The 24,414-nt window shown below is 42.9% G+C and overlaps 1 protein-coding gene and 1 long non-coding RNA gene across 21 annotated transcripts in view; both read left to right on the plus strand.

Annotated features, from left to right (window-relative positions):
• The window catches only part of LOC111095638, a 54,131-nt gene that overhangs the window by 14,189 nt on the left and 15,528 nt on the right, over positions 1-24,414 (plus strand). For 2 of the 20 annotated variants that reach the window (XR_005358575.1, XR_005358578.1), the window contains 5 exons: positions 4,395-4,503; positions 5,581-5,648; positions 5,743-5,791; positions 6,329-6,482; positions 13,837-15,594. The exons of 2 other annotated variants lie outside the window; for them this stretch is intronic. Coding sequence is in view for 1 of the 18 variants with exons in the window: in XM_038535305.1 (XP_038391233.1) it covers positions 13,837-13,881 (45 nt within the window). In the remaining 17 variants the exon portion in view is untranslated. Of the gene's footprint in view, positions 1-1,374; positions 1,563-1,703; positions 2,105-4,394; positions 4,504-5,580; positions 5,649-5,742; positions 5,792-6,328; positions 6,483-13,269; positions 13,426-13,836; positions 15,595-24,414 lie in introns of those variants that run through there. 16 more of the 20 variants (XR_005358587.1, XM_038535305.1, XR_005358577.1 and 13 more) reach the window with 15 other exon arrangements.
• LOC111095640 lies at positions 18,440-23,674 on the plus strand. Its single transcript, XR_005358588.1, has 2 exons — positions 18,440-18,926; positions 23,317-23,674. It is a non-coding gene; the product is annotated as an uncharacterized LOC111095640 (long non-coding RNA).

The following is a 24,414-nucleotide window of genomic DNA, read 5'->3' on the forward strand; positions in this document are numbered from 1 at the left end:
TTGCTTTGTTTTGTTTTAATGGTCTGTTTTGTTCGTTGCGAAACATTTGGTGCCTAGAACAGTGCCTAACACAAGGACTGTTCTGTATTTGTTGAATGAATGAACACACTGTAGTACAAGTGGTAAAGGACTTGGGATCCTTGGTCATGGAATGCTGCCCAGATATGCAGAAACCATTTCCAAAGCATTTCCAAAGACCTACTTTCTTTCTCCTCCTTCCACTCCCAAATCCCTATGGATTTAGGTCTTGGCATTCAGCCCAGGAGATATGATTGCTGGCAAAAGTTGAGTGAAACAGTTAAGAGCATGGGTTTGGAGTCAAAGAGACCCAAGTTGGAACCTAAGCCTTTCCACATACCAGCTGTGTGACTTTGGGGAAATTATCCTCTCCAAGCCTGAGGATGAAATTTGTGTGTGAATATATAAAGCCTGGCATTAAATGTGCCATTAAATGTGGTAGCTTATGTTATCAATGATGGATATGGATGAAAGAAATGGAGCAGTGAATTCTAAAAAAGGCGGTTTCCCCCATCATACTCATTCATTTAGGCTGCTTTAGATGAAAATATTGGGGAAAAACCCACCACATTTCCAGTTAATTTAAAAATATCAAGAGATTTTTTAATAGATTCCGGGTTTTTCCTTCAATAAGACAAATTCCTTTTTTAAAAGCCCGAATAAGCACAGGGTCTTGGAGGTGGGCAATGTCTTGGAGCCTCGGGTCTCCCTCCCAGGAAGGCGCATCGAAATCGCGGAGGCACCTCACTCACGTCTGGGACGCGGCACGTGGCGCCAAGCAGAGAATCTGCGTGGTTCCAACATCTGGAGCCCGGTTACCGGCGCAGATGGGAAAGAGCAAAATGCAAAATCAGTGGGTTCAGCTGAGCGAAGCCAAGGCAAGAAAGGGTTGGAGAAAGTGGGTGAAAAGTGAGCCAGGACCAGAGCCCAGGCAGGTGGCTGGGCAGCTTCTTATCTAGAGTGCATGGCTCCAGGAAGAGACGAGGAGATGGGAGGAGAACCTGGAGCTACCTGGAGCAGCCTTCCTGTCGGAACTACCCTCACCTCACAGCCCAGAAGAGGGCTCCAGGGTCACCTCGTACTCCGTCCTGATGCCTGCCCCATCGCCTGGCCTCTTCCCTAACCTGCCTCCCCCACCCCCTCCCTAGTTTCCTCTGCGAGGCTTCCGGGGGGAGCCCTGCCTCAAAAACGCACCTGCACCCGAAACAGATGCCAGGCCGACGTCTGGGAAAACTCCGCCCACAGCTCCAGTTTTTCAAGAACCGGGTAAAGAGTTCTGATTGGCCAGCTAAGGTCACGTGGCCGCGGCAGCTTTTGATTGGCAGCTTCTCCTCCATTCCCTTCCGTCCCCCACTCCCACGTGATCTGATCCAGCCCGCCCCTCGGCGCAGCGCCCTCTGGGGCGGCCATGGCCGCAGTCCCTGAGCCGGCCCTGCCCGCCTGGGCTTACGGTCAAGCGGAGAGAGTGCTCGGGCACGTGGTTGGCCACCTGCTCACGTTTACAGCCTGTGGACAGTGCCAAGAAGGGAGAGCCGCAGGGTGCGGTACGTGGGAGGGGGCGTGGACGGGCGGTGCTGTGCTCCCCGGGGGGCTGCCCCGTGCGGAGCGCGGAGTGGGGGGGCCCGGAGCGCAGGGCGCGGCAGGGGAGCGGGTGAGAGGTGGCGGCGGCTTCCGGTGGTGGCGGCTTCCGGGGCTGCAGGCGGAGAAAGGCGGGAAAGACTCCGAGACCTTCTAAGGGCCTCGCTCGCCCCCATCATAGCCCGGGGGGCAGGGGCGACACCAAAACAAGAGGAAGACCAGGAAAACCCCATTGCGATTGGGAAACCTTCGGAGCAGAAAAAGAACACCAAGGAGCGCCCCCCTGCCTCCCCCCGGGTCTAGAGATGATCTTAATACCCTCCCCGCCTTCCTTGGGTTCAACGCGTCCACCTCCTGTTTGGAGCTTGTACGAGACGAGGGTTTCTGGGCTTCCGAAGAATGTTGCCCTCGGCGGTTCCCCGTGACTGTTCCCGTGGGGTATTCTCAAGGACCAACCGGCCTGCGGATCTGGCCTCCACTTCTGATTCTCTAGGTGGTGGTTTTGCGTGTATGTCTCACGAAATTCTTTACCTACGAGGCAAAGATAGCTCAGAAATACCGAGCTCTTTTCACCATCTCTTCGCAACGCAGGGCGTGAAGATAGTGACCGTTTTGTGTAGACCCGTAGTTTGGGATGGGCTAAATCGTTACCCCAAAGCATATGCGATGCTGCCCAAGGCTGCCTCCTCCGCAGTCGGTGGATTGGGGGGGGGGCGCAGGGCCCGCGCTGCTGACTTTGGGGCAAACCCCGCGGGGACCCCACTTCCTCTCAGCAGCAGCCCCCGGGCTGCCTCTTGAACCAGCCTTGTTTCCCCGGTGGGGAAAGTTCTAGAAGGAACTAGAGCTGGGGGGGAGGGGCGGGGGGAGGGGTAACTCGCCCTCGCCACTTGCTACAGCGGAAGGAGCGAGGTCTGGGGCTTCGAGAATCCAGCCAGCGGGTGCGAATTTGCCAGACCATTTCATTTAGCACTTCACTAAGCCTATTAAGAAATATTTATAGATGACACTGCTTGGGCTGCAAAGGGGTGTCCCATGTTTTGTTTGTGGGCTTGTTTCTTCGTCTTCGTGTCTTTTAGTTCTTCAGAATCCATCAGGCACTCAAGCCCCCTTGGTGGTTTTAGTTCTAGTTGCAGACATGCTCCCGTCCCTCAGCATTCAGTTCTTTTAATCTCTACACTTTTTTTTTCTTCTTTTTCCCCCTCTTCTTCTTCTTCGTTTCTTTTCTGCTTTTTAAAAGTTTTTAAGATTTTCTTTTTAAAATTGAAATTTTTTCCAACATATAGTATAACACCCAGTGCTCATCCCATCAAGTGCCCTCCTCAGTGCCCATTTCTTCTTTTTTTTAAATCACTTTCTTGCTATCCCTTAGCTGTTCTTCCACTTGTATCGTTCTTCCCCCCACATTATGCCGTGTCTTTGCCCTTCTTCTGTCTCCTTTCTCTTTCATTTTTTTTTCCATCCCGTGCTCCCTTGTTGGATCTCATGAACTCAGAAATTGCCCTCCAAATACCATGGGTATCACCATCTATTCAGTGGTTAAGTGCTGCTTCCACTCTGCCTTGGAAGATGACATTTCCCAGAGTGTTCCCCCATAGAGGCTGACCAGTCTGACCCAGATAATGCTACCAGTTAAAATAACCCTCACTCAGGGCCCATGGGACTCACCAGTCATTATGCTGTATTGGAAAGTAAAACTGATTTGGCAGCCTCATTAGATTATAATCAGCTCAAATCTTCCTTCTGACTTCTCAGAGCATAGCATGTGTCCCTGGGAGCAGCAGAGGAGAGAAAACCACTTCTCCCCAGCTTTCTGTACTTCTTCTAGGCTCTTGGCTCAGATTAAGTATTTGTTCATTGGCCACCATGCCTATCACTTTAACTGGGTTTCTAATTTGTTTGGGAAGCTACAGGGAGCTCCAGGATAGTATCCACTGTCCTAAAAATGAAGTTCCACAGTACAGATTGTATAAACCAGTGGATGCTGAGCCAAGAAGAGTGAGCCATATTCCATAATAATAGTAATAATAGATGCTGCTTACTGGTGTTTATTAAATATCAGACCCTTTTCTATATTAATTAATCTTCAGATTAATCCTATGAGATATGTACTATATTATCCCTATTTCAGGTGGAGGATATTGTGGCACAGGGTGCTTAAGTAACTTGCCCAAACTTACAGTTAATATCTGGTAGATTCAGGATTGGAGCCCAGAAAGACTCTTGTCAGCATCCATGCCCCTCAATATTTTCCTATACCCTAACTTGTAGATAATAGGGAGCTACAGTAGGTTGACAAGTAGACATGGTATAAAAACCATGATGCTCAGGAAGAGTCTTTTGGAACAAGAGATAGATGAGCCAAGGAGTCTGATAAGAGCCTTGTCTACTATATCCTGGTATGCAAATATTAAAGTCTGAATTAGAGTCAAAGCAGTTGACTATGGAAACCTATAGATGTAAGAGATGGCATGAAGGATTTATTTGAACTAATATGGGACGCAAACGGTAGAGCATGGCCTGGAATGTTCTGCTCGGAGAGAATGATGGGATCATGGTTGGAAGAAGAGGTGGCAGAAAGGGCCTCTGACTTGTGTGGCCCTGAGATATTGGGTTGATAAGGTTTCCAAGCTGTAGGGATGAAGCATCCCCCCACCTTCCCATATTCCATCCCTGAAAGGAGGGATGCTGATGTGGATTAGTTACACTCAAGGGGGCCAGCATGCTGGAAGGCGGGGCACTCGGTGGGAAGAGTGAAAAGATTATAAATAGAACCACCCTGTACCCCTTGTCTTTCCCAGGATGATGGAAAGTTGGGTTCCAGGTATTTCCAGGCCTGAGGTCCCCAAACCCTCTGAGGGGTGAGGCCAGGAAAAAGATGCCTGGAGCGCGTGGAGGTGTAGCTCAGAGGTAAGGTGTGCTCACATTTTCAGGCATTCTCATACTTCCTTCTCTGGAGGGGAAGTGGTCAAATGTGAGACTCAGGAACATGTTGAAGTCTGGGGGAAATGAACCAAGTAACAGCCTCTTCAACCTGCCTTACTCCTAGGTCTGGTCCTAAAGGGCGGGGGGGGAATGTCTTCAAAACTCAGTTCCCCAGGATAGGGCTAGGAATTTGATACTGAAATTCCAGGCTGCATTGCAGACTGTGTATTGGCTCTTGATCAGTCCTCCCATAATCCAGAGCAGCAGTCGTCAATGGGGTGGAATTTAAGGATGCGGTATCCATCTTTATCAACCATGGTAAGGATACCTTCTTTGTTTAACCAGTGTATTTTTTTTTTTTACTTTTTTAAAGATTTTATTTATTTATTCATGAGACACAAAGCGAGGCAGAGACATAGGCAGAGGGAGAAGCAGACTTCCCACAAGGAGACCTATTCGGGATTCCATCCCCAGACCGGGATTACGCCCTGAGCCGAAGGCAGATGCCAGCCACTGTGCCACCCAGGCGTCCTGTCTTACCAGTTTAAATTCCTGTCTCTAGTTCTTTAGTGACCTAAGCTGCTTATGCTTACCCATTTCAATAAGATACCTGGTAGTGATAAATATCCTTGAAATATTTGGTTCAAAGAGCTAAAAGGAGCTACAAAAGTAAAGGCATCTCCCTTTACCCTCTGAAGTATTGTGAGGGCCTGGTAAAATGATATATCTGAAGCTCTAATTTTAAAAAGCTCGCATTGCCACCAAACAAACAAAAACCATGGGCTATGTGAATGTTAATAATTTGTAGATGTTGGTGGAGGTATCAATATTCTTGAATAACACATGTTCATACTTCATCTTTTTAATTAACAAAGTCCTTTTTCTTGTAATTTCAGCAGGAGAGATCCCAGGGTAAGAGAACAAAACTTGGATTTATGTGAATAGGATTTTTTTTATTTCATCACTGAATCCAAATAGTGTTTTCCTAGTGTGAAAACAGATGGCAGAGACTTTATTTGTGGTCAAAGGCATTATGTATGAGAGTGAACCTTTCTTCAACAGGCAGATTTGAATAAATTCAGGAAGTGATTTAAGACATAATATGTCTCCTGGAATCTGATCTATAGCAGGTACTTTTATTAACAAAATTTATACACTCAAACCCAGTGAATCAGAGAAGCTAATTTTCATTCTGGCAAATCATGATTTTTTTTTTTTCCTTAGCCATTGAGTACATGCCTGGAGATCAGGACTGTCTGGGAAAACTCAGTTTGTGGGTCAGAGTCTGCATGTTTCTTCATTCTTGCTGAAGAGTGTCTTCTGATCTTGTTTTCAAGACCTCATGGTGTTTAAAAGAAACTATTTGAGGAGATAACCAAATCCTGGCTTGCTGTTAACCTTATTAGTCTCTATATTAATTTTGGTATCTCCAACAATGCAAAGTTTAAATGGGATATATTGTCCTTAAAGGATGTTTAGAAACCGTAAGTCACTCTGCAAATGTGAGGTGGTACAATTATAACACACAGTTTTGCTATAATGCCAGATGTCTCCTACATTCCCCGTGGAAATTAGACAGTTGGGTTACCGGTTCCCTGCTTCCATAGTGTAAGTTGAATGACTACAGTTTTGGAACCAAAATATGATACCCACTGGAGGTTATTAAGGGCCATACACAGATGTGGGAAATGGTTAGAAATATGTGTTTGCAGTGACTTAACTGTCATGGTATATTCTTGGAGCAATTTCCTCCTGAGTTCATCAGTGAGTTTCTTGGACTGTAATTCCTTGATTTTTCTTCTCTTCTCAGTTTCTTTTCCCCCTCACCAGTATATTGATTTGAGTTCACATACTGAAAGAGGATGACACAGGATGATAGTGTCAGAACTGGCCTGACGGCTCTGAACTGGACAAGGTGGAGGTGATGTCCACCGATGAAATCTTTGCTTGGCAATGTAGGGCATGTGAGTCTTGTAGATCTTGGCGGGGTGGGGGGGCCCTTCACCTTTAGTGGGATGAAAATTTCCTGGTTAACAATAACTTAAAAAAAACCAAAACCAAATTCTATTACATTAAGTCTGGGATGGAGTCCAGGAATCTATATTTATAATCATTCTAGGGAATTCTGCTGCAGGTGGTTGAAAAGCCTGCAGTTTGAGAAATACTTCACAGAGTCCTAACTCCATGGCACCCTCATGCTCAAGAAAATTGATTACAGTTACTAAAGTCACTACTTTTCTTTATTTTTTAAAGAAATTAGGTAGGCTCCACACTCAGTGTGGGGCTTAAACTCATGACCCTGAGATTAAGAGTTGCATGCTATAACAACTGAGCCAGTCAGGTGTCCCTAAACTTTTCTTTGTGTAGAAATAATGTAGTTCTGTCTCAATCAGTGAATGAACGAATGTGGCCTTGTCTACTCCAGGAGGCTTAATGATTCTGATCCCTTCCTTACCAAGGTGGGGAGAGCAAGGTGAATAGATATCCCCAGAGATGACATGGTCTCAGTGACCAGAGAAGCAGTTTGAGAATATAGATCCAAGCCTTCAATACCTTACACTTGAATCACTTTTTCTGAGTTGACTTGTAAATCAATAAAAAACAACCAGAGTCAGCCAATTAGTAAATAAACACAAAAACAGAAAGAGCACAGAGGATGACATAAAGCAGTGGGGATCTAGTTCAACCTGTAGGAGCACTATTAAGAGTGACAGCTCAAAGAGCCGTGAATTATGTTTCAAAAGGGATGTGATCACTAAGGAGGCAGGTTCTCAGTCTCAAAATGCTACTGTGTGGCTTTCATAAAGCTATTTAGATACCTGTTATTCTGGGGTCTGACATGTAAAAGGTACAAGTGGGGCTCAGTGTAGAGAGCATAGAAATGTGTTATGTGCCCCCCAACTATTTACTTTTGGCAGGCACTTGGAGGGAAATGGAGCCTTGGCTCTCAGACCTTACAGGTAGTTTGGCGCATGTTTCATGTGTACCTACTGAGTGCTCAGCATTGAGCCCAGAGCCACGATAGGCTTGACTCTTGTTCTGTGTTCATTAGCAGCCAGACAGCTGCCTTGCATTTCTCAGAGCCAAACTGAAGCTGGCTTGAAATCCCTGGGTGTAGCACACAGACATAAGAAGCTTTCAATATTCTGAGCTTTCACTCTTGCTTAAAGGGCCAACTCTGTCCCACAACCTGGAGAGATTAAAATGCCAACTCCTTGCTGCAGATCACTAATTTCTAGTTCCAAAACTGAAAAAACAAAAACAAAAAATGAAAACCACTGACACACTTGAGAAAGAGGCATCTAACCCCATGTGTTAAGTAGTATGTGGGAGCAAATATGAGGCAAATGTGCAAAATATGGACTTTAGGATCCTTAGACTTGAATTCAGATCCTGATACTGTCACTTCTTGTTCTCTCCAATCAGTTTCCTTATCTTTAAAAAAAAAAAATTCTACCTACCTCATCAGGTTTGTGTAACAATAACATACAAGCACATATAGCACAGTAGGGGCACATAACAGGGACTTGGGAAATATAAAACACTCTGTTCTGCTCCTTGTCCTCATATGCTGAGCCTTGGCAAAACTTTGGATCAAATACACAGTACATGTTGGTTTGGACTTTTCTGAGATGAGTGTGCTTGGGAGAGAAGGCCTGTGTCAGAGTTCTCTGCAAATTGAGTGTAAAATACCAGAAACCAGAAACCATTATCTCTCTAGGAGATTGTTTAAAACCAGAGTTCCTTCCAGAAGAGGGCCTAGGACAAAGGATTGTATGCAGGTCCTTTGGGAAGTGAGCTCAGGGAACTAGAGTGGAGGATGGGGAAAAGGAAAAAAGACAAGAGGGGAAGCCAGTTCACACAAAGGTTTGTTATCAAGTTTGGTCACAGCTGTGGGAAACTGTGGCCTGCCCCTTCTGGGACTGAGAACCAGGAAAAATGCCTCTCGGAATTGTCCACTCAAGGGATACTAGTGTGGCGGGCGTCTGCAAGCTGCCATCCCTGACTGGTCAAGGATTGCCCCCATGTGCTATCTCCCTCATATTGCCAGCTTTGAGCAAGTGTTGGGTGGTTACCAAAGTGTTAGACCAGGTGTCTGAGTAGCTGAGGTAAGCATGCAGCAGAAGCGAGGTGCCCCAGGAAAATCAGAGTAAAATGTGAGGTTCAGAACATGTGAAGTGGACATGACCATGTCCAACATTGGGATCAACAGGAAAATGAGCAAGTGTGTTTCTCCTTTTAAATCTCATACCTCAGATACCTTTACAAAAGTAGCTGCTAGAATATTTTTCAATTGCCTCCATGTGGCATTATGCAGTCTCATTGGTCTCCTGGTTTCCTGAACTCTAATCCACGTACAATCTTAGTACTTTGTACTTGATGACATATTCTCTTGGTTGTCCTCCAGTTTCTTTACATGTTTTACTTATGCCCCTCCTTCTCACAAGAGACACTTCTCTCCATGAGTAGCTTGGGATGGAGTCTTCTAATTTTTTTTTTTTAATTCCATCAGTACTTAACTGTGCTCAACAAAAACCTGTTGACTTGAACTCATTTGATAGATGATAAATCCTTTCTTTAGTGAATAGGCAGTAACTTCTTTGACATCAGCCATAGCAACTTCTTTCTATGTATTTCTCCTGAGGCAATGGAAACAAAATAAAAAAATAAACTATTGGGACATTAAAATAAAAAGGTTCTGCACAACAAAGGAAATAATCAACCAAACTAAAAGACAGCCTCTGGAATGGGAGAAGATATTTGCAAATGACATATCTGGTAGAGGGTCATTAATATCCAAAATGTAAAAAGAATTTATAAAACTCAACACCCCAAAACCAATTAATCCAATTAAGAAATGGGCAGAAGACATGGACATGAATAGACATTTCTCCAAAAAAGACAGACCGGTGGCCAACAGACACACGAAAAGATGCTCAACATCACTCATCATCAAGGAAATGCAAATCAAAACTACAATGAGATACTACTTCACACCTATGAGAAAGTCTGAAGTCAACAACACAAGAAACAAAAATGTTGGCAAGGATGTGGTGAAAAAGAACCCTCATGCACTTGGTGGGAATGCAAACTGGCACAGGCATTCTGGAAAACAGTATGGAGTTTCCCCAAAAAGTTAAAAATAGGGCTACCCTACAATCCAGCAATCACACTACTCAGTACTTACCCAAAGAATACAAAAATCCTAATTCAAAGGGATAATACACCCCAATATTTATTGCAGCATTATTTACAATAGCCAAGTTATGGAAAGAGCCCAAGTGTCCATAGACTGATGAACGGATAAAGAAGAGGTGGGATATATATATATATATATATATATATATATATATACACACACACACCTCTGCTTGTTTGCCTCTCTCTCTCTCTCTCTCTCTCTATATATATATATATATATATATATATATATATATATATACACACACACACACATATACACAAAGGAATATTACTCAGCCATAAAGAAGAATGAAATCTTGCCATATACAATGACATGGCTGGAGCTAGAGGTAATATATTAAGTGAAATAAGTCAGAGAAAGACATGATTTCACTCATATATTGGATATAAGAAACGAAACAAATGAGCCAAGGGGAGAAAAAAAGAGGCAAACCAAGAAAGAGACTTTTTTTAAAAAAAGATTTTATTCATCTATTCATGAGGACACAAAGAGGCAGAAACATAGGCAGAGGGAGGAGCAGGCTCCCACGGGGAGCCTGATGTAGGACTCTATCCCAGGACCCCGGGATCATGACCTGTGCCAAAGACTCTCAACCACTGAGCCACCAGGCATCTCAAGAAAGAGACTCTTAACTATAGAGAACAAACTGATGGTTACCAGAGGGGAGGTGGGTGAGGGGAGTGGGTTAAACAGGTGATACGGATGTAGGAGTGCACTTGTGATGAGTGCTGGGTGATGCCTGGAGGTGTTGAATTACTATATTGCACACCTGAAACTGATATTACCCTGTATGTTAACTAACTGGAATTTAAATAAAACTTAGAAAAAATCCTTTCTCTAGGAGCCCAATCCATTTTTGCAGGGGCTTGTGGCATCTTCCTACTCCCTAACTACATTGAGACCCTCACCAACTAATGGAGGTTGGAAAGCAATGTGTATAAGGAGGGGCAGGGAGCTGGGAGCACAATGCCAGTGCCTAGGGGTGTTGTAAGGTTTTCATCAGCAATTCATTCTGCACTCTTTGTATCTGGTTTCATTCCAATTGCTTCACAGCCAGTAGCACTCAGAAGGGACATATATTTAGACTAGACTTCAAGTCTCTTGTCGAAGTTTTCTGTGTATAATGAAACAGCAATGCACTGGTCCTTTCTCTACCTATCATTTTCCTCTCTGCTTCAGTTCTGCCCAGCTATCGATATCTTGTAAGTATGCACAGTAACTAGGACCCTGGTGGATCAGCAGGAAACTAGTATTTGTTAAATTCTTATAGATGGCAAAAAAGAAACGTATCCAAGTTACCTTCAGTGTTTCTTAGTGTGAGCTTGGAGCCATGTACATGAGGACCATTCGTGGCTGGTGCATTTAGCTGGGCAGGTTGTACACTGCACAACTCTCAGGAGGCATTCACATCATCAATATGTGTGTGCCTGGTGGAGTACAGTGGATAACCTGTGTGCACAAATCATGGCTCTCTCTGAGGCTCCACCCTAGTTCTACTGCATCAGAATCTCTAGGGAAGGGACTCAGGAATCTACATTTTAACAAATTTCACAGGCTTCTATTAAGGCTCAAGTTTGAAAATCACAGCTTAGGAGATAGATTTTAACAGAAAGATGTACTAGAAAGAAGGTAAGGTGGGGAATTATGTCAGCACCTATGCCATCACTGGATCCTCTGCTTATTTGCCATTCAGAAGATGGTTGCCCTGATAGTGATCTGGTCATCTTTTCAATGTCTTTCAAAGAGGCCTCTATTGCTTTCTTCCCTGTGTACTTTTACATTCCAACTTTCCAGGAGAGAAGTTCTGATTGGGCTGGGTTGTCACCACTCAGTATGGAGTGCTCCGATTAGGTAGCATGCCAAGTCATCTCCTTGACAATAAGTCTTGCTCATGTTCATCTTATGTACATGTGGTTGCTTCAGTCCTGGGCACTCATTTTTGGATCAGTGACTATCAGCTATAGTATCTTAATGAAGAAAGAACTCCTCATGACCACTCTCCTCTGAATGGAGATGTGGGCATAGCCGACGTGTAGTACTTCACTGTTTATCAGGACAGGAAGGGAATATAAATACTCAATACACCATCTAGTTGCCATGTCTTGTAATAATAGGAGCAAATATGTATTGAATATGACCTTATGCCAGATGTTTTTCTAAGCATTTGAATAGCATTCATAATTTAACCTTCAGGGATCCCTGGGTGGCGCAGCGGTTTGGCGCCTGCCTTTGGCCCAGGGCGCGATCCTGGAGACCCGGGATCGAATCCCACATCAGGCTCCCGGTGCATGGAGCCTGCTTCTCCCTCTGCCTATGTCTCTGCCTGTCTCTCTCTCTCTCTCTCTCTCTCTGTGACTATCATAAATAAATTTAAAAAAAAATCAGTCTTAACCTTCAAAAGCAACTTTTCGGGGTAGATGCTATTATTATCTTCATTTTATAGACTAAGAAATTGAGGCATAGATCTTGTCCAACACTTTGTATATGGTGGAGCCACAATTGGAGCTCACACAATTTAGCTCTGAAGCCATTGCTTTTTTTTTTTTTTAAGGGGGATCTATCTATCTATCTATCTATCTATCTATCTATCTATCTATCATCTGCCATCCAGGTGCCCCTGAAGCCATTTCTTTTGCTTTCTATGACTTTTGACATGATTTTTGAGTCATGAAAGAAGATTGTGTATGTGTGTATGTGTTTGTGTGTGTTGGGGGTAGGACAGTTATAAGAGGGAGAATGCGGGGTGCCTGGGTGTCTCAATTGTTTAAGTATCTGCCTTTGGTTCAAGTCATAATCCCGGAGTCCTAGGATTGAGCTGCACGTTGGGCTCTTTGCTCAGCTGGGAGCCTGCTTCTCCCTCTATCCCTTCCCCACTCATGCAAAGCTCTCAAATAAATAAATAAAATCCTTAAGAAAAAAATATAAGGGAGAATGCAATGCACAAATCCTGTCAGAAAGGCAAGCATATGCAGAAGCCTCCACTGTTGCATGTTGGGGGAGGGAGTCAGAAGCAATGACAGGCAGATGCCACAAAGGGAAAGCTGGGCTTTCCTTGAGGGCTAGAGTCTAGCAAGAAATCCTGAGGGGTTATTCTTACTCCTCTCTGACTTCTTAAAAAGGAGTATAAATGACATCTAATTGTCTTCAGTTCCTTTTAAAAATAAAGCCAAACTATAAACCTTCCTTTGGAGCCATTTTCTTCTATTCTGTGCCAGTTCCTCCAGGGAGGGCTCATGTACCTTTATAGGGAAGCCTTGAGAATTTAGGATTAGATAGGAAAGTGTGGCTCTATGTTTAACAAAAGAAAATGGAGGGGGTTGTACCTACATTGCTGAGGAACACAGAGTGTGTAGCAGGGATGTGGAATGGAAGACTCTTCTACTCTGAACAACTCTCTGAAGGTCCATGCCCAGAGCAGCGACTAAGCTGTAATTGGTCTCCACTACAGGTTGAGGCAATTATTCTAGTATTTCAGGAGGTAGGGGAGCTATTGAATTACTATAATAATGATCTCCATTTCCTTTCTTTCCTTTTTTTGTTTGCAGAAAGAGAGAGGAGAGAGAGAGAGAGAGAGATATCTGGTCTGCTCATGTCAACGTGCTTGCTTGCTATGGACCCCCTCCCAAATCCTTAACTTTTTGAGTGAAACAACACAGTAGTCATTCAAAAATCATTTAGAGGCCTCTGTGGGTCTTGTCAAGGTCTCCTTGGTGCTTCTGAAATGAAACCTTTTCACCTTTCATGAGCTACTTTTTCCTTTCAATCAATGGTTTAGGAAGTAACAGGGGAGATTTGAGAAGAAAGTGGCTATTTCATGTCATTCCCAGGTTACAATCAGTTTCTTGTGGGCCAAGATTAATTTTGTATAGTCCTGACTGAAGCCAGGGGGAAATGGGCACGATGACCTTTGCCCTCCCAAATTCTGAGCAGGCCAGGGGGGCTGTGCAAGGTTTGGGTTCTGGCCAACACTTGACACACTGTGTGAATTGGGTATTTATACACTACAAACCAATGGGTCTTGGTGCTGAGAGCAGAATTTGAACGAGGGGGCTATGGTTCTCTGGGTCAGTTGTTCCTCTGAGAAACACTCACAAAGATGTTCTCTGTTTCAGGCAAAACAATTACACCAGAGACTTTGGGAGTTTCAAGACAACTGAATGTACGATAAGAAAGGGGATATCTTGGAGAAGATAGACTGTCTATCTCTATTGGGATTCTTCTGTAAGGCACATTATTGACTTCAAGGCAAGAGGCCATGAAAGTGTGACTTTCCTTAAGACAGTAAACTCTCTGTTTTCTCAAGTGAATGGAAAAAAAGGGGTGCATTGGTTCCCTATATCAGTTTCCAGAAATGAGTATATTGTACAATGTAGTTCATCTACAATGCTTCCAAATATAATTTATTGTTACTCAGATGATTCAGAAGACCTGGTATGTCATCAAGATAAACAGCAAATATTTTGTGCTGCAGCTGCATTGAGAAGGCATTATCCAGTGACTTCTAGCAATGAGTCAGGAAAATAAAAAATAAGTGCCTTTCTCTGTTACAACATATTCTAAACCAATCATTCAATCAATTGGAATTTATAGTTTATCTACAACTGTTGAGGGATTATATAGGTATGTGGAGCATATAAAGAAAATGTATGCAATGGTCTCACTGGTTTCAAAGAAAATTACATCTACAAAAGTTCTTGTCAGAGTTTAAGACTAGAACTTAGTATTTGGGGTTTGTGATGGGTTTGCTAGCTCTGCCCCTACTGTCTACTTTACCTGACTTCTAACATGCCTTCTTGCATTGTAGTGGCTGGTGAACCAAATACCACATTTCCCAGACTACCCTACCCTCAGGGCTCTGAATGTGATTTACGTCCTGCCATTAAGTTGCACTAGTGCAATGTTTGGAAGGTAAAACGAGGCAGAGGCCATGCTTTTGCTGCTTCTGTTTTTTCTTTTAAAAGTTTAGTCATGGAGGTATTTGAATTTTCTGTAGCAGCATTAGCAGAAGTTTGTGGGTGTTAAGAGGTGGTCACAGAAAGCTCATTTTGCAAGTGAGGACTAAGGCATGTCTGGTTTCACATGGCACCACCTTCCTCTCCTTGAGGCCCACCCCACTGCGGTGGCTTCTGGACTTTGGCAGTCATATTGTTTAGGAGATGGCAGTTTCCTCATCTGGGGAGAACAAAGATCCCTTGGTGATCCAGGTCTTCATGTAGTTTTGGGAGTCATTTCTGAAATGTCAACCTAAATTTGGACTCTTCTAAAGATTCAGTGAGCTTTTCAATGCCCTATAATAATTTTTTTTTTCATTCTTCAACTTGCTAGAATGGCTTATGTTCTCTGGAACTAAATCTATCTATGCCTATAATTGGTACTAGGAGAGTTATAGGCAACAGACTCTTAAAAAATTGGAAATTTGGATTCATTTTTCCTGACTATTGGGTTTGAAAGTAGCAATGATTATGGAATATGGAATTAAAATATGGAATATGAAATATTAGAATATGGAATATTGGCAGTATATGACATGGAGTGGTGCAATAGTGACTTAAAATATTGATTACTTAGAGTGAAGAGCTCAGTGAAGGCAAAGATTTTGGTAGAGTGCCTGCTGACCATCATGGTGAGAATAAGGAATACAAGGTCTGTGGAGTTGGGTGGCTGTTTTACCTACGTTGGAGAACTTCAAGAAAGAAAATGATATGCTCAGAATTTTAAAGTTATTGGCATGAGGCATGATCAGAGGACCAAGGAGCTTCTATGACTTTCTAGAAGAACCATTTATTTCATGTAGTTGCAAGGCTTATGCATTCTAATATCAAATACCATTTGATTCTGTGGGTTGATGATTAAAAGATAATCTAAACTCATAGAACCACTAGGTCTTTTATGTAAAACTTTGGGTATTGATTGGGAAAGAGTGGGACCCTGAGAATTGGAACTACTTGGGCGGGTTCAGTCCAACCTTCCAAGATCCCCAATATTCCAGTGAGCCTCCATTGCCAGTAAAGCATCTTGTCCTTCCCTGTCTCATAAGGCTGGTCCAGCCTTGCTAGAGACTATAATGGCTTTACTGAGATAGTTTCCTTGCAACGGGATGTCAGTTTTCTTCCTGCCCCTATTTCCAACCATTCATTGTTCTCTATTGGAAGTCAAACACCAGTATGTCTCTAGAAGGACAAGTACAATGTCTATCTTATGAGACAAATGTTTACATACCCAAGGATTTGCAATATTTTGCTCATTTATATCAGCAAAACCCTAGGGAACAGGTGTAGGAATGGATTAGGAGAATCTAGGCCAGAGAGAAAGAAACAATTTTAAATCTGGCTTAATTTTTTGGTATGGGTGCATTTCCCAAAGATTCTGGGTTCATTGTTCTAGTGAGTTCAGCTGGTAATAGTTGTAATTCTAGGCCTGGTTGAATGACTGGAAATGGGACTTAGTGAAGGTCTACATGGAAGGAAATTCAGGTGTCCAAAATCCATGGTATGATATAGGGGCAGGAATCTAAATTCTTAAGAGAAAGGACTATTTCATGTATGACCCAGTAACTTACTAAGGAGACCCAGAGGATGCTCTTTTCACCAAGACATTGAAAAACAAAGTTGTGAGAAATATATCCTTGAAAAGTATTGCAGTGAAGTCCTAGGTCAGGGGTAAAGGTGAGAGATGCTGCTCTTGAAATGGGTATGTTGATTGCAGTGGATCTGTTGAGGTCTTGGAGTGGGGAAGGACAAGTAGCAACACTTAAATGCAGATGCAAAGTTAAAGCAGCTTCTGGTAATAGAGCTGGAAAAGTTCATTGGGAAGCTGATTGATCATGAGTAATTAATTGATCATGAGGTTTCCAGGAATGAATAGATGGCTGATCTATCAGGATCCCGCTTGATATACATAATAAAAAATGCTCCCTCTGAGAAATAGTCCTGGCTTACTTTTCATGGCATACCAAGTGATCACATGACCTGAGCTGTCTGTGGGCTTGGTGTTATCTTATGAATCAGGCTGTAAGAATGGGTCTTTTAATTCTTAATTCTTTAACACTTCATCATTAAGTGGTCTTGAAGGCATAAGTACATTGCTGGAAAGCTCATACTCCCAGGTATCACCTACTGCTGCATTGTCCTCTTCCTTAGCCAATACCCATAGATTCTCAGGGTGAGCCCAATGAACGTTAACTGGGGGAGGGGGAATCAAGACTCGTTTAGGATGTGTTCCACAAAATATGCTTGTGTTAGTGAAAGTCGACTTCTGCACCATTATAGCCCCACCCAGTGGTAACTTTGAAGGATAGTAGTGGGAAAAAAAAATCAGTGATTTGAATTTATCAATGTGATCTGAAAATAAAGGTGGGCAGAGGTCCAGGCTGACACAGATACATTGGTTATGGCTTTAAAAAAAAAAGATTTTATTTATTTATTCATGAGAGAGACACACATACACACACAGAGGCAGAGACAGGCAGAGGGAGAAGCAGGCTCCATGCTGGGAGCCCAATGTGGGACTCCCTCCCAGGACTCTAGGATCAGGCCCTGGGCTGAAGGCAGATGCTTAATTGCTGAGCCACCCAGGCATTCCCATTGGATATGGTTAATGGTCAGTAGAATAGCTGGATGGTTAGAGATTTGGAAGGAAATAGATAGGAGGACTGGTGTCAAGGACTGAGGAAGAGATGTGTGAATGAACCCTTAGGAGGGTCACACTTATCTTCACATTTGTTTACGATAGGGCATGTTTTGAGGATTAGTTGCTAAAAAATAAGTTGGACGCACTCACCTGCCTTGTGGATGTCTGTAAGCCCGCTTTCCACAGCCTGACGGTGTTTCCTCATAATTAGATTCAGGTTATGCATTTTTGGCAGGAATGTCACGTAACTAATATCGGTCCTCAGTGAAAACACCAGGAGGCACATGATATCAGTTAGTCCCATAAAACTGAAATTTGAGATTGCCCCTCACCACTTGGGCACCACATGCAAGTAAGACCAACAGGCAAAAGAGGGATCATCATCAGGTCAGCTGGGTGATTGAGCCTGGTTATCAAGAGGAAATAGGATAGTCATTATACAACGGAAGCAGGAATGGAGGGGTTTTTGTGCCCAGTGGAAACGTTATATTAAATTCTATATTTAATGTGTATATTAAACATATACCTTACATGGAGGAGTACAGAAATTGAGTATATTCAGGATCCCCTAGTGCTCAGATTCACTAGGAATGAAGATCTGGGTGACTCCACCAGCTAAAAAACTTGGCCCAGCTGTGATGCTGAGAACGAAAGTAACCTACAACGGGCTGCGGAGGGAGGACAAGAGTTGTAAATAACGTCGATAGGCTTGCACCTGAAACTGGAACTACCATAACCACCACTGATCTCTTCATTGCCCTGAAGTGCAGTTTATATAATTACCCATTTCCCTTCTTCTGGCAGTTTTATGTATGGTCTACTGATGGTGGCTAATTTTATAAATTAATTGATATACAATGAACATCCTGGTGGAATTGAAACTGAACTGGAGAAGGAATAAATATCATCCAAAGACAGAGACTCATGGAAGTTTGGGTGTCTTCAGGGAAGGGGAGTACATTTTTTTAGTACAGGGACAGTTATGTTATTATCATTTGGAGGGTTAAATACAGAGAGAAGTATGGATGTTGATGAGCTGGGGGAACAGTGAATGGCATTTATGGTGGATTGGAGCTCAATACCCATTCAGGCTTTCTTCTGTGAACTTTCATGATCTGCAGAAGTTAGTAAAAAAATTATTTTACCCAGATTCTCCTGTAGCTAAAATTTTGGATGTCATAGAGTCTGGGCCAATCGAACATACTTGTGTAAGATTTAGAAGGTAGAAGTGGAGTGGACACTATGTTCTGCTGTGCTTGTTTTTTTCTAAAAAGCACAATCACAGGGGAGTTGGGGATTTTTAATTTTTATTTTTTTCCTGTGGCAGCTTTAACATAGCTACCAGCAGTTAGTAGCTCGGTTTGAGTACTAAGAGGCAGAGCATTGGGCCCTCCCACCTGCTGGTATGTATGCAGGCCTGGTGCAACTTTCTGATGGGACGGCCTCCTGGTTGTAGCTGCTTCCTCATCACAGCGGAGGCAGAAACTCCTTTGGTGGCTCATTTCTGCATTGTGGCTTTTTGTTCCTGAAAGCTTGACTTGGAGGCTATTTCTTTGACTTTCCCAATGATTCGGTAAGCCTTGGCAGTAGCCTGTAATAAGTACTTTTCCTGCTTAAACTAGCTACGATGGGTTTAATTCTTTGCCAATAAATCCCGATCTCTACACATAGGGGTTTGGGAGCCCACTATCCTGTGCCAATACTTTCCATGAGGAGCAAGCAGTTCAGGGGTAGCTTCTCTGCTACTGCTGGTTATGCTCCCTATTTATTCTGGAGAGAAATCTGTCAAAATTTAGATGTCAGCTTATGCCTTTTATTGCTCTTTCATCTGCTTTTGATTCTAATAAGAAACAGCATGGTCTGAAGAGTATGAAGAGGGGTTAATGAAAACATATCACACCCTCTATGACAGTGGTTCTCAAACTCAGCTGCACATCAGAATCATCTGGGGAGTTTTAAAAATTCCTGATTCCTGGGCTGAACCCAGATCATTGAAATCAGAATTTCTGGGTGTGAGACTCAGGATTCATTATTTTTGAAAGCTCCCCAGGTGATTCCAGTGTTTGCAAGGTTGAAGAACCAGTTAAGTCTGGGAAGAAAGAGAGGTGAATTTTCAGCTTTTATAGGAGTTGCAGTTGGGGAGAAATAAAATAGTAGTAAAGTAGTAAATTTACCATCTCACAGTCAGAAATCCAAAATGGGTCTCATGGGGCTAAAATCAAATCGTCTATAGGGTCGGGTTCCTTCCTGAAGACTCTAAGGGAGAATCTGTTATTCTTGCCTTTTCCAGCTTCTAGATATTGTCTGCATTCCTTGGTTCTTGACCCTCTTCCATCCTCAAAGCTAGCAAAGACTGAAACTTTCTCATGATGCCCTCTTCCTGGTTTTGACTGTCTCTTCCAGTATTACAGACCCTGTAATGGGCCCATTAAAATCATCCACGTTAGTCTTTCCCTCTCAAAGTCAGTTGACCAGCAGCTTAATTCCACCTCCAGCCTTAATTCCTGCTTGCTATGTAACCCAACATATTCAAAGTTTCTGCAGGTTAAGATGCAGATATTTTTGCAGGGCATGGGTGGGATGGACATTATTTTGCTTATCATAAAGAAATAAGGGACAAGGACACTGGAGAAGAGACACCCTAGGGATTCCTTCCTCACACATTTTGAATCAGAAGAGGCAATTGGAGTGGCCAAATCACTCAGAAACTATTATACCCTTAATTCAGATGTGATGGGAAGCCTGGTATACTGTATATTCATAATTCTGTAAGAAGCAGGGTTAGCCAGAATGGATTGCTTAGAGATTAGATAGTAATTTGGGATTGTTTAGTTTTGTTACTTTTCACCCATATGCAAAATTGTATTTCAGGGATTTGGAACTTTGCGCAATCACCTGGATGCCTAGCTATAGATAATGGTGGAATGCAAACATGCCAACCTTCCGGTTTACTGATCTGTGGCCTCTTGTTAGGCACCAGGAGGGGCCTACCATAAACAGGTGGGCCTGCCAGCTACTTGTTTTTCTCTTTTTAAGAGCCATTTGACATTAGCCATTCTTAAACAAAAGTATTCTTTTGGCAGATGTCCTCCAAAGTAGACTGCTCTGTGTCGAGTAACTGCGGCTGTAGGGCTAATTCATGTAGTTTCTACAGAGACACATTGTGCAGCTAATTCATCCGGGCAGGTTCACTGGGAAGCTTTTGCTCCTGAGAGGATTTCTGAGGATTTTTTTTTTGACCTTGCAGAATGATTGGTAGTACCTGCTTTAAGCGGAGAGGAGACCATGCCAAGAGCATCAGAGCCACAATCCACCACATAGAATGCCGTAACCTTAGCATTTTTTCATTGCCATGATAGAGTAGGCCCAGTCTCTTGAGGAAATTGCTGGCTTTGCCACAGGTATCCAGCAGATGCTTATTTTACTGCTTATTCATCTGATCTTCAAAGCAGGGAAGCACCCTTAACCAGCATCTTGGACTATCTACACACTGGGTCTTTGGAAACTAGTTATCTGTGTTTCTCTGGGGCCGTCCTAAAAGGGGATGGGGTGGAGTTAGTTTGCAATAGTGGAAATAAAATTGGATATTTCTGGCTCACTGGCTGTCCCCAGTCCAGACTCATAGGACTCTTGCCCTATGCTCCTCCTTGTGATTCCTGCAGCTCCTACCATTCCTTCCTTTCCAGGCATGAGGTTGGCTCCCTGGGCCCTGGCTCCTAGGTTGCTGCTCCGGCTGCCTGGAAACGTCTCTCTAGCTAAATCTAAGGCACAATTCTAGGTTCTCTCTAAGCTGTCTTAGGCTTTTCTCCGTCTCAATTTTTCTATTTTTGTTTATTTTGTTCCTGCTGATTCCTTATTCTACTTTACATTATGTCATAATATTATTGTGTGGGTTCTTGCTGAAAAGCTCTTCAAAACCTCCAAGCATTAATCCAGGACACAGATCAGTACAGAGTAGTGACACTCGTGTCCCTCTCCCCATTGAGACTGGTGATGAACATCAATTGTGTCTCATTCCTATACGTTGAAAGAGCAGTGGGGATGATACAAACATTAGCCATTTCACTATGTTGATCAAGGAAAGGTTGCCTGCCTGGGTCAGGTGAAGGGAGCTTTACCCAACCAGGTACATTTTTAGGTAGTTCCGATAGGCAAATTGTCCATGAAACTACCACACACCAGGATTTAATCTCAGGACTGAGTAGGTAGAAAACAGTATCACCTGGGTCTTTCATTTTTTGTGGGGGAAAAAAAAGAAAGAAACTAAATATAGCTAACTGAATTTCCAAACGTGAAAAATGTTTTCTGGCATAAATTTAAAATATACAATTTTAGTTCAATTGGCAGCATCTGACAATCAGGTTTTTTTTTTTTTAAGTCATTTTGGATTGTGCATCTAGGGTAGAAGCTATGCTGAGGAAAACTTGTAAAACTTGTCTGTCGGATTCTTGGTCTCTCTTTTCCTCTTCCCTTTCTCCCCGCCCCTCCACCTCTTACTGTGCCTTTCTTATTTTTTTCCCCCTCCTCCCTGTGCCTAATACTGGATGGAGTTTCCCTGCGGGCCCCAGGGTTGTGCTAATAATAGAGGTAGCTGCTATTTATCAAGCCTTTGCCACTTGCCAGGCACTGTGCAAAGTACCCCAGATACATGACCTCAGCTGTCCTTCCCAGCAGCCCTCCAGGAGGGTGGGCATGTTCATGTCATGAGCCAGGTCAGACGTGGTGGTTAATTCCTCCATTATGTCCTTGGTCAGCATTCCATATAACAAAGTTATTGGTCTTCTTGGCTTTTTCATGCTTGGCTTAAAATATATTGGTAAATATGATGCTGGTTACAGAAAGGAGCTAGCAGGTGGACTGTGAGGAATCGGAATTAGGCTTTATATATGCTCTTAATCCTTTCCCTGAGCAGTAATCACTAGTGGTAAATGAAAATCCTGGGAGCTCTGTTTTATACTGAAGTATAACTGCTTCCTTGCTCGCACTTGTTTTAATACTGGTGGGGATGCATCAGAACCTATCATGTAGGAAAGTATTAAGTTTCAACTTTAACTTTCCTAGTAGGCTCATTATTAACTATTATTGTCAATGCTTAACCATACGAGAAAACAGAAGTACCTCATCTCTTTACTGGGTATTTCATAGGCAAGACATTTCAGGCTGTCTCTGGAAGGTCTGACCTTTTGGGTTGGAGCCAATGAATCAGGAAAGCATGGCAGGTCCACTGAGGCTGGGGTTTTTTTTTTTTTTTCCTTTTCCTGGCGTGTACTTCATTTTCCTACCTTCCTCACTCTCCTAGTGAACCCACCTGTGTACAGAGTTCTCCAGAGTTCTTCTGCTTCACATATAAAGACCTAAGGCTGCGTTCAAAGTCAGAATCTAGAGCTCTGGGGACTGGCACATGTTCCCCAGTCAGGCAGCAGTGTTCTCACACGGGGGACAGAGCCAGCTAGTTGGGCGAGAGGACACCAAGGGAGCATAGTCTTGCATCAGACGCTGCAGATCTTTCATCACGTTGCTCTGACAATGAGGGTGGAACAACCACAGCTGGAAAGTGATGCAACAGGGCGGAAGGGGCCCAAAGCACTGGGAGTTAAGTTGCCCTTGCAAAAGGGAAGATGGGAAGGGAAGTTGAAAACAATATCTTGAGGCCCTGAATTTAAATTACCAGCTGCATATTACTGGAGACCATCCCACATCCTTTGAGATGAGCTTAAAGGGAATATAGTTAAGTCCCTCAGAGGGCAAGGGGTAGGGATGCTAGAGATCATCATATAATTCACCTTTCTTACTTTTGTTAACCTGAAAAAGAACAATTTGATTCTTGTTATTGTTATTAATTTGTGAATGAAAGCTTTAATGTTAAAAAATCCATAACTTACTGTAGTGGGCTGAATAAAAGCCACCAAAGAGAATTGGTCCTAATATCTAGAACCTGTAACTGTTTCTTTATTTTTTGAAAGATTGTCTTCACAGGTGTGATTTGAGTTAGTGCTCTTGAGAAGGAGAGCTTATCTTGGATTACTCATTGGGCCCCAAATAATTATAGTGTAATCTTTTAAGAAGGCAATAGGGCAAGATGTGACATACACAAAGGAACAAGAGAAAACAAGGTAACTATGAAGACAGAGATCGGAGGGATGTAGCCACAAGCCAAGTAATGCTGGCAGCCACCAGATGCTGAAAGAAGCAAGGAACAGAATCTGCTCTTGAGCCTAAGGAGGGAGCATGGCCCCGGTGACACATCGATTTTGGCCCAGTGATATTGATTTCAGATTTCTTGCCTCCAGAAAAGTGAGGGAATAAATTTTGTTGTTTTAAGCCACCGAGTCTGTAGTAATTTGTTATAGCAGTCATAGAACCCTACTGCACTTGCCTAACTTGAACCTAGTTAGATTCTTAATTCATAAATGTAGATCTCTCTATTGAAAAATATGTCAGAACCAATATGTGCTTACAGAGAAGGAGACACAAGAAATTGGCAGCCATGCTTGCTTCTGGGAAGGGGAACCAAGAGAATAGAGTCTAAAATAAGAGGCAGACTTAGTGTTGTTGCATTTTATATATTCTGGTTCTGTGTGAGATTTTTTTTCCAAATTCATGTATTCCTTTTTTAAAAAAATAAACTTTTTATAGAAACATAAATCAATGGAACAGAATAGAAAGCCCAGAAATAAACCCACAGTTATATGGTCAATTAATCTTTGACAAAGCAGGCAAAAATATGCAATGGGAAAAAGTCTCTTCAACAAATGGTGTTGGGAAAACCGGACAGCAACATGCAAAAAGAATGAAGTGGGACACTTTCTTACACCATGCACAAAAAAAAAAAAAAAAAAACCCTCAAAATTAATTATGGACCTGAAACCATAAAAATCCTAGAAGAGAGCATAGACAGTAGCTTTTGTGACATTGGCTGTAGTAACATTTTTCTAGATATGTCTCCCAAGGCAAGGAAAACAAGAGCAAAACTAAACTATTGGGACTCCATTGAAATAAAAAGCTTCTACACAGCAAAGGAAACTATCAACAAAACTAAAAGACAACTATGGAATGGGAGA

Source organism: Canis lupus, chromosome 4, assembly GCF_011100685.1.
Source record: "Canis lupus familiaris isolate Mischka breed German Shepherd chromosome 4, alternate assembly UU_Cfam_GSD_1.0, whole genome shotgun sequence".
Classification (NCBI taxonomy): domain Eukaryota; kingdom Metazoa; phylum Chordata; class Mammalia; order Carnivora; family Canidae; genus Canis; species Canis lupus.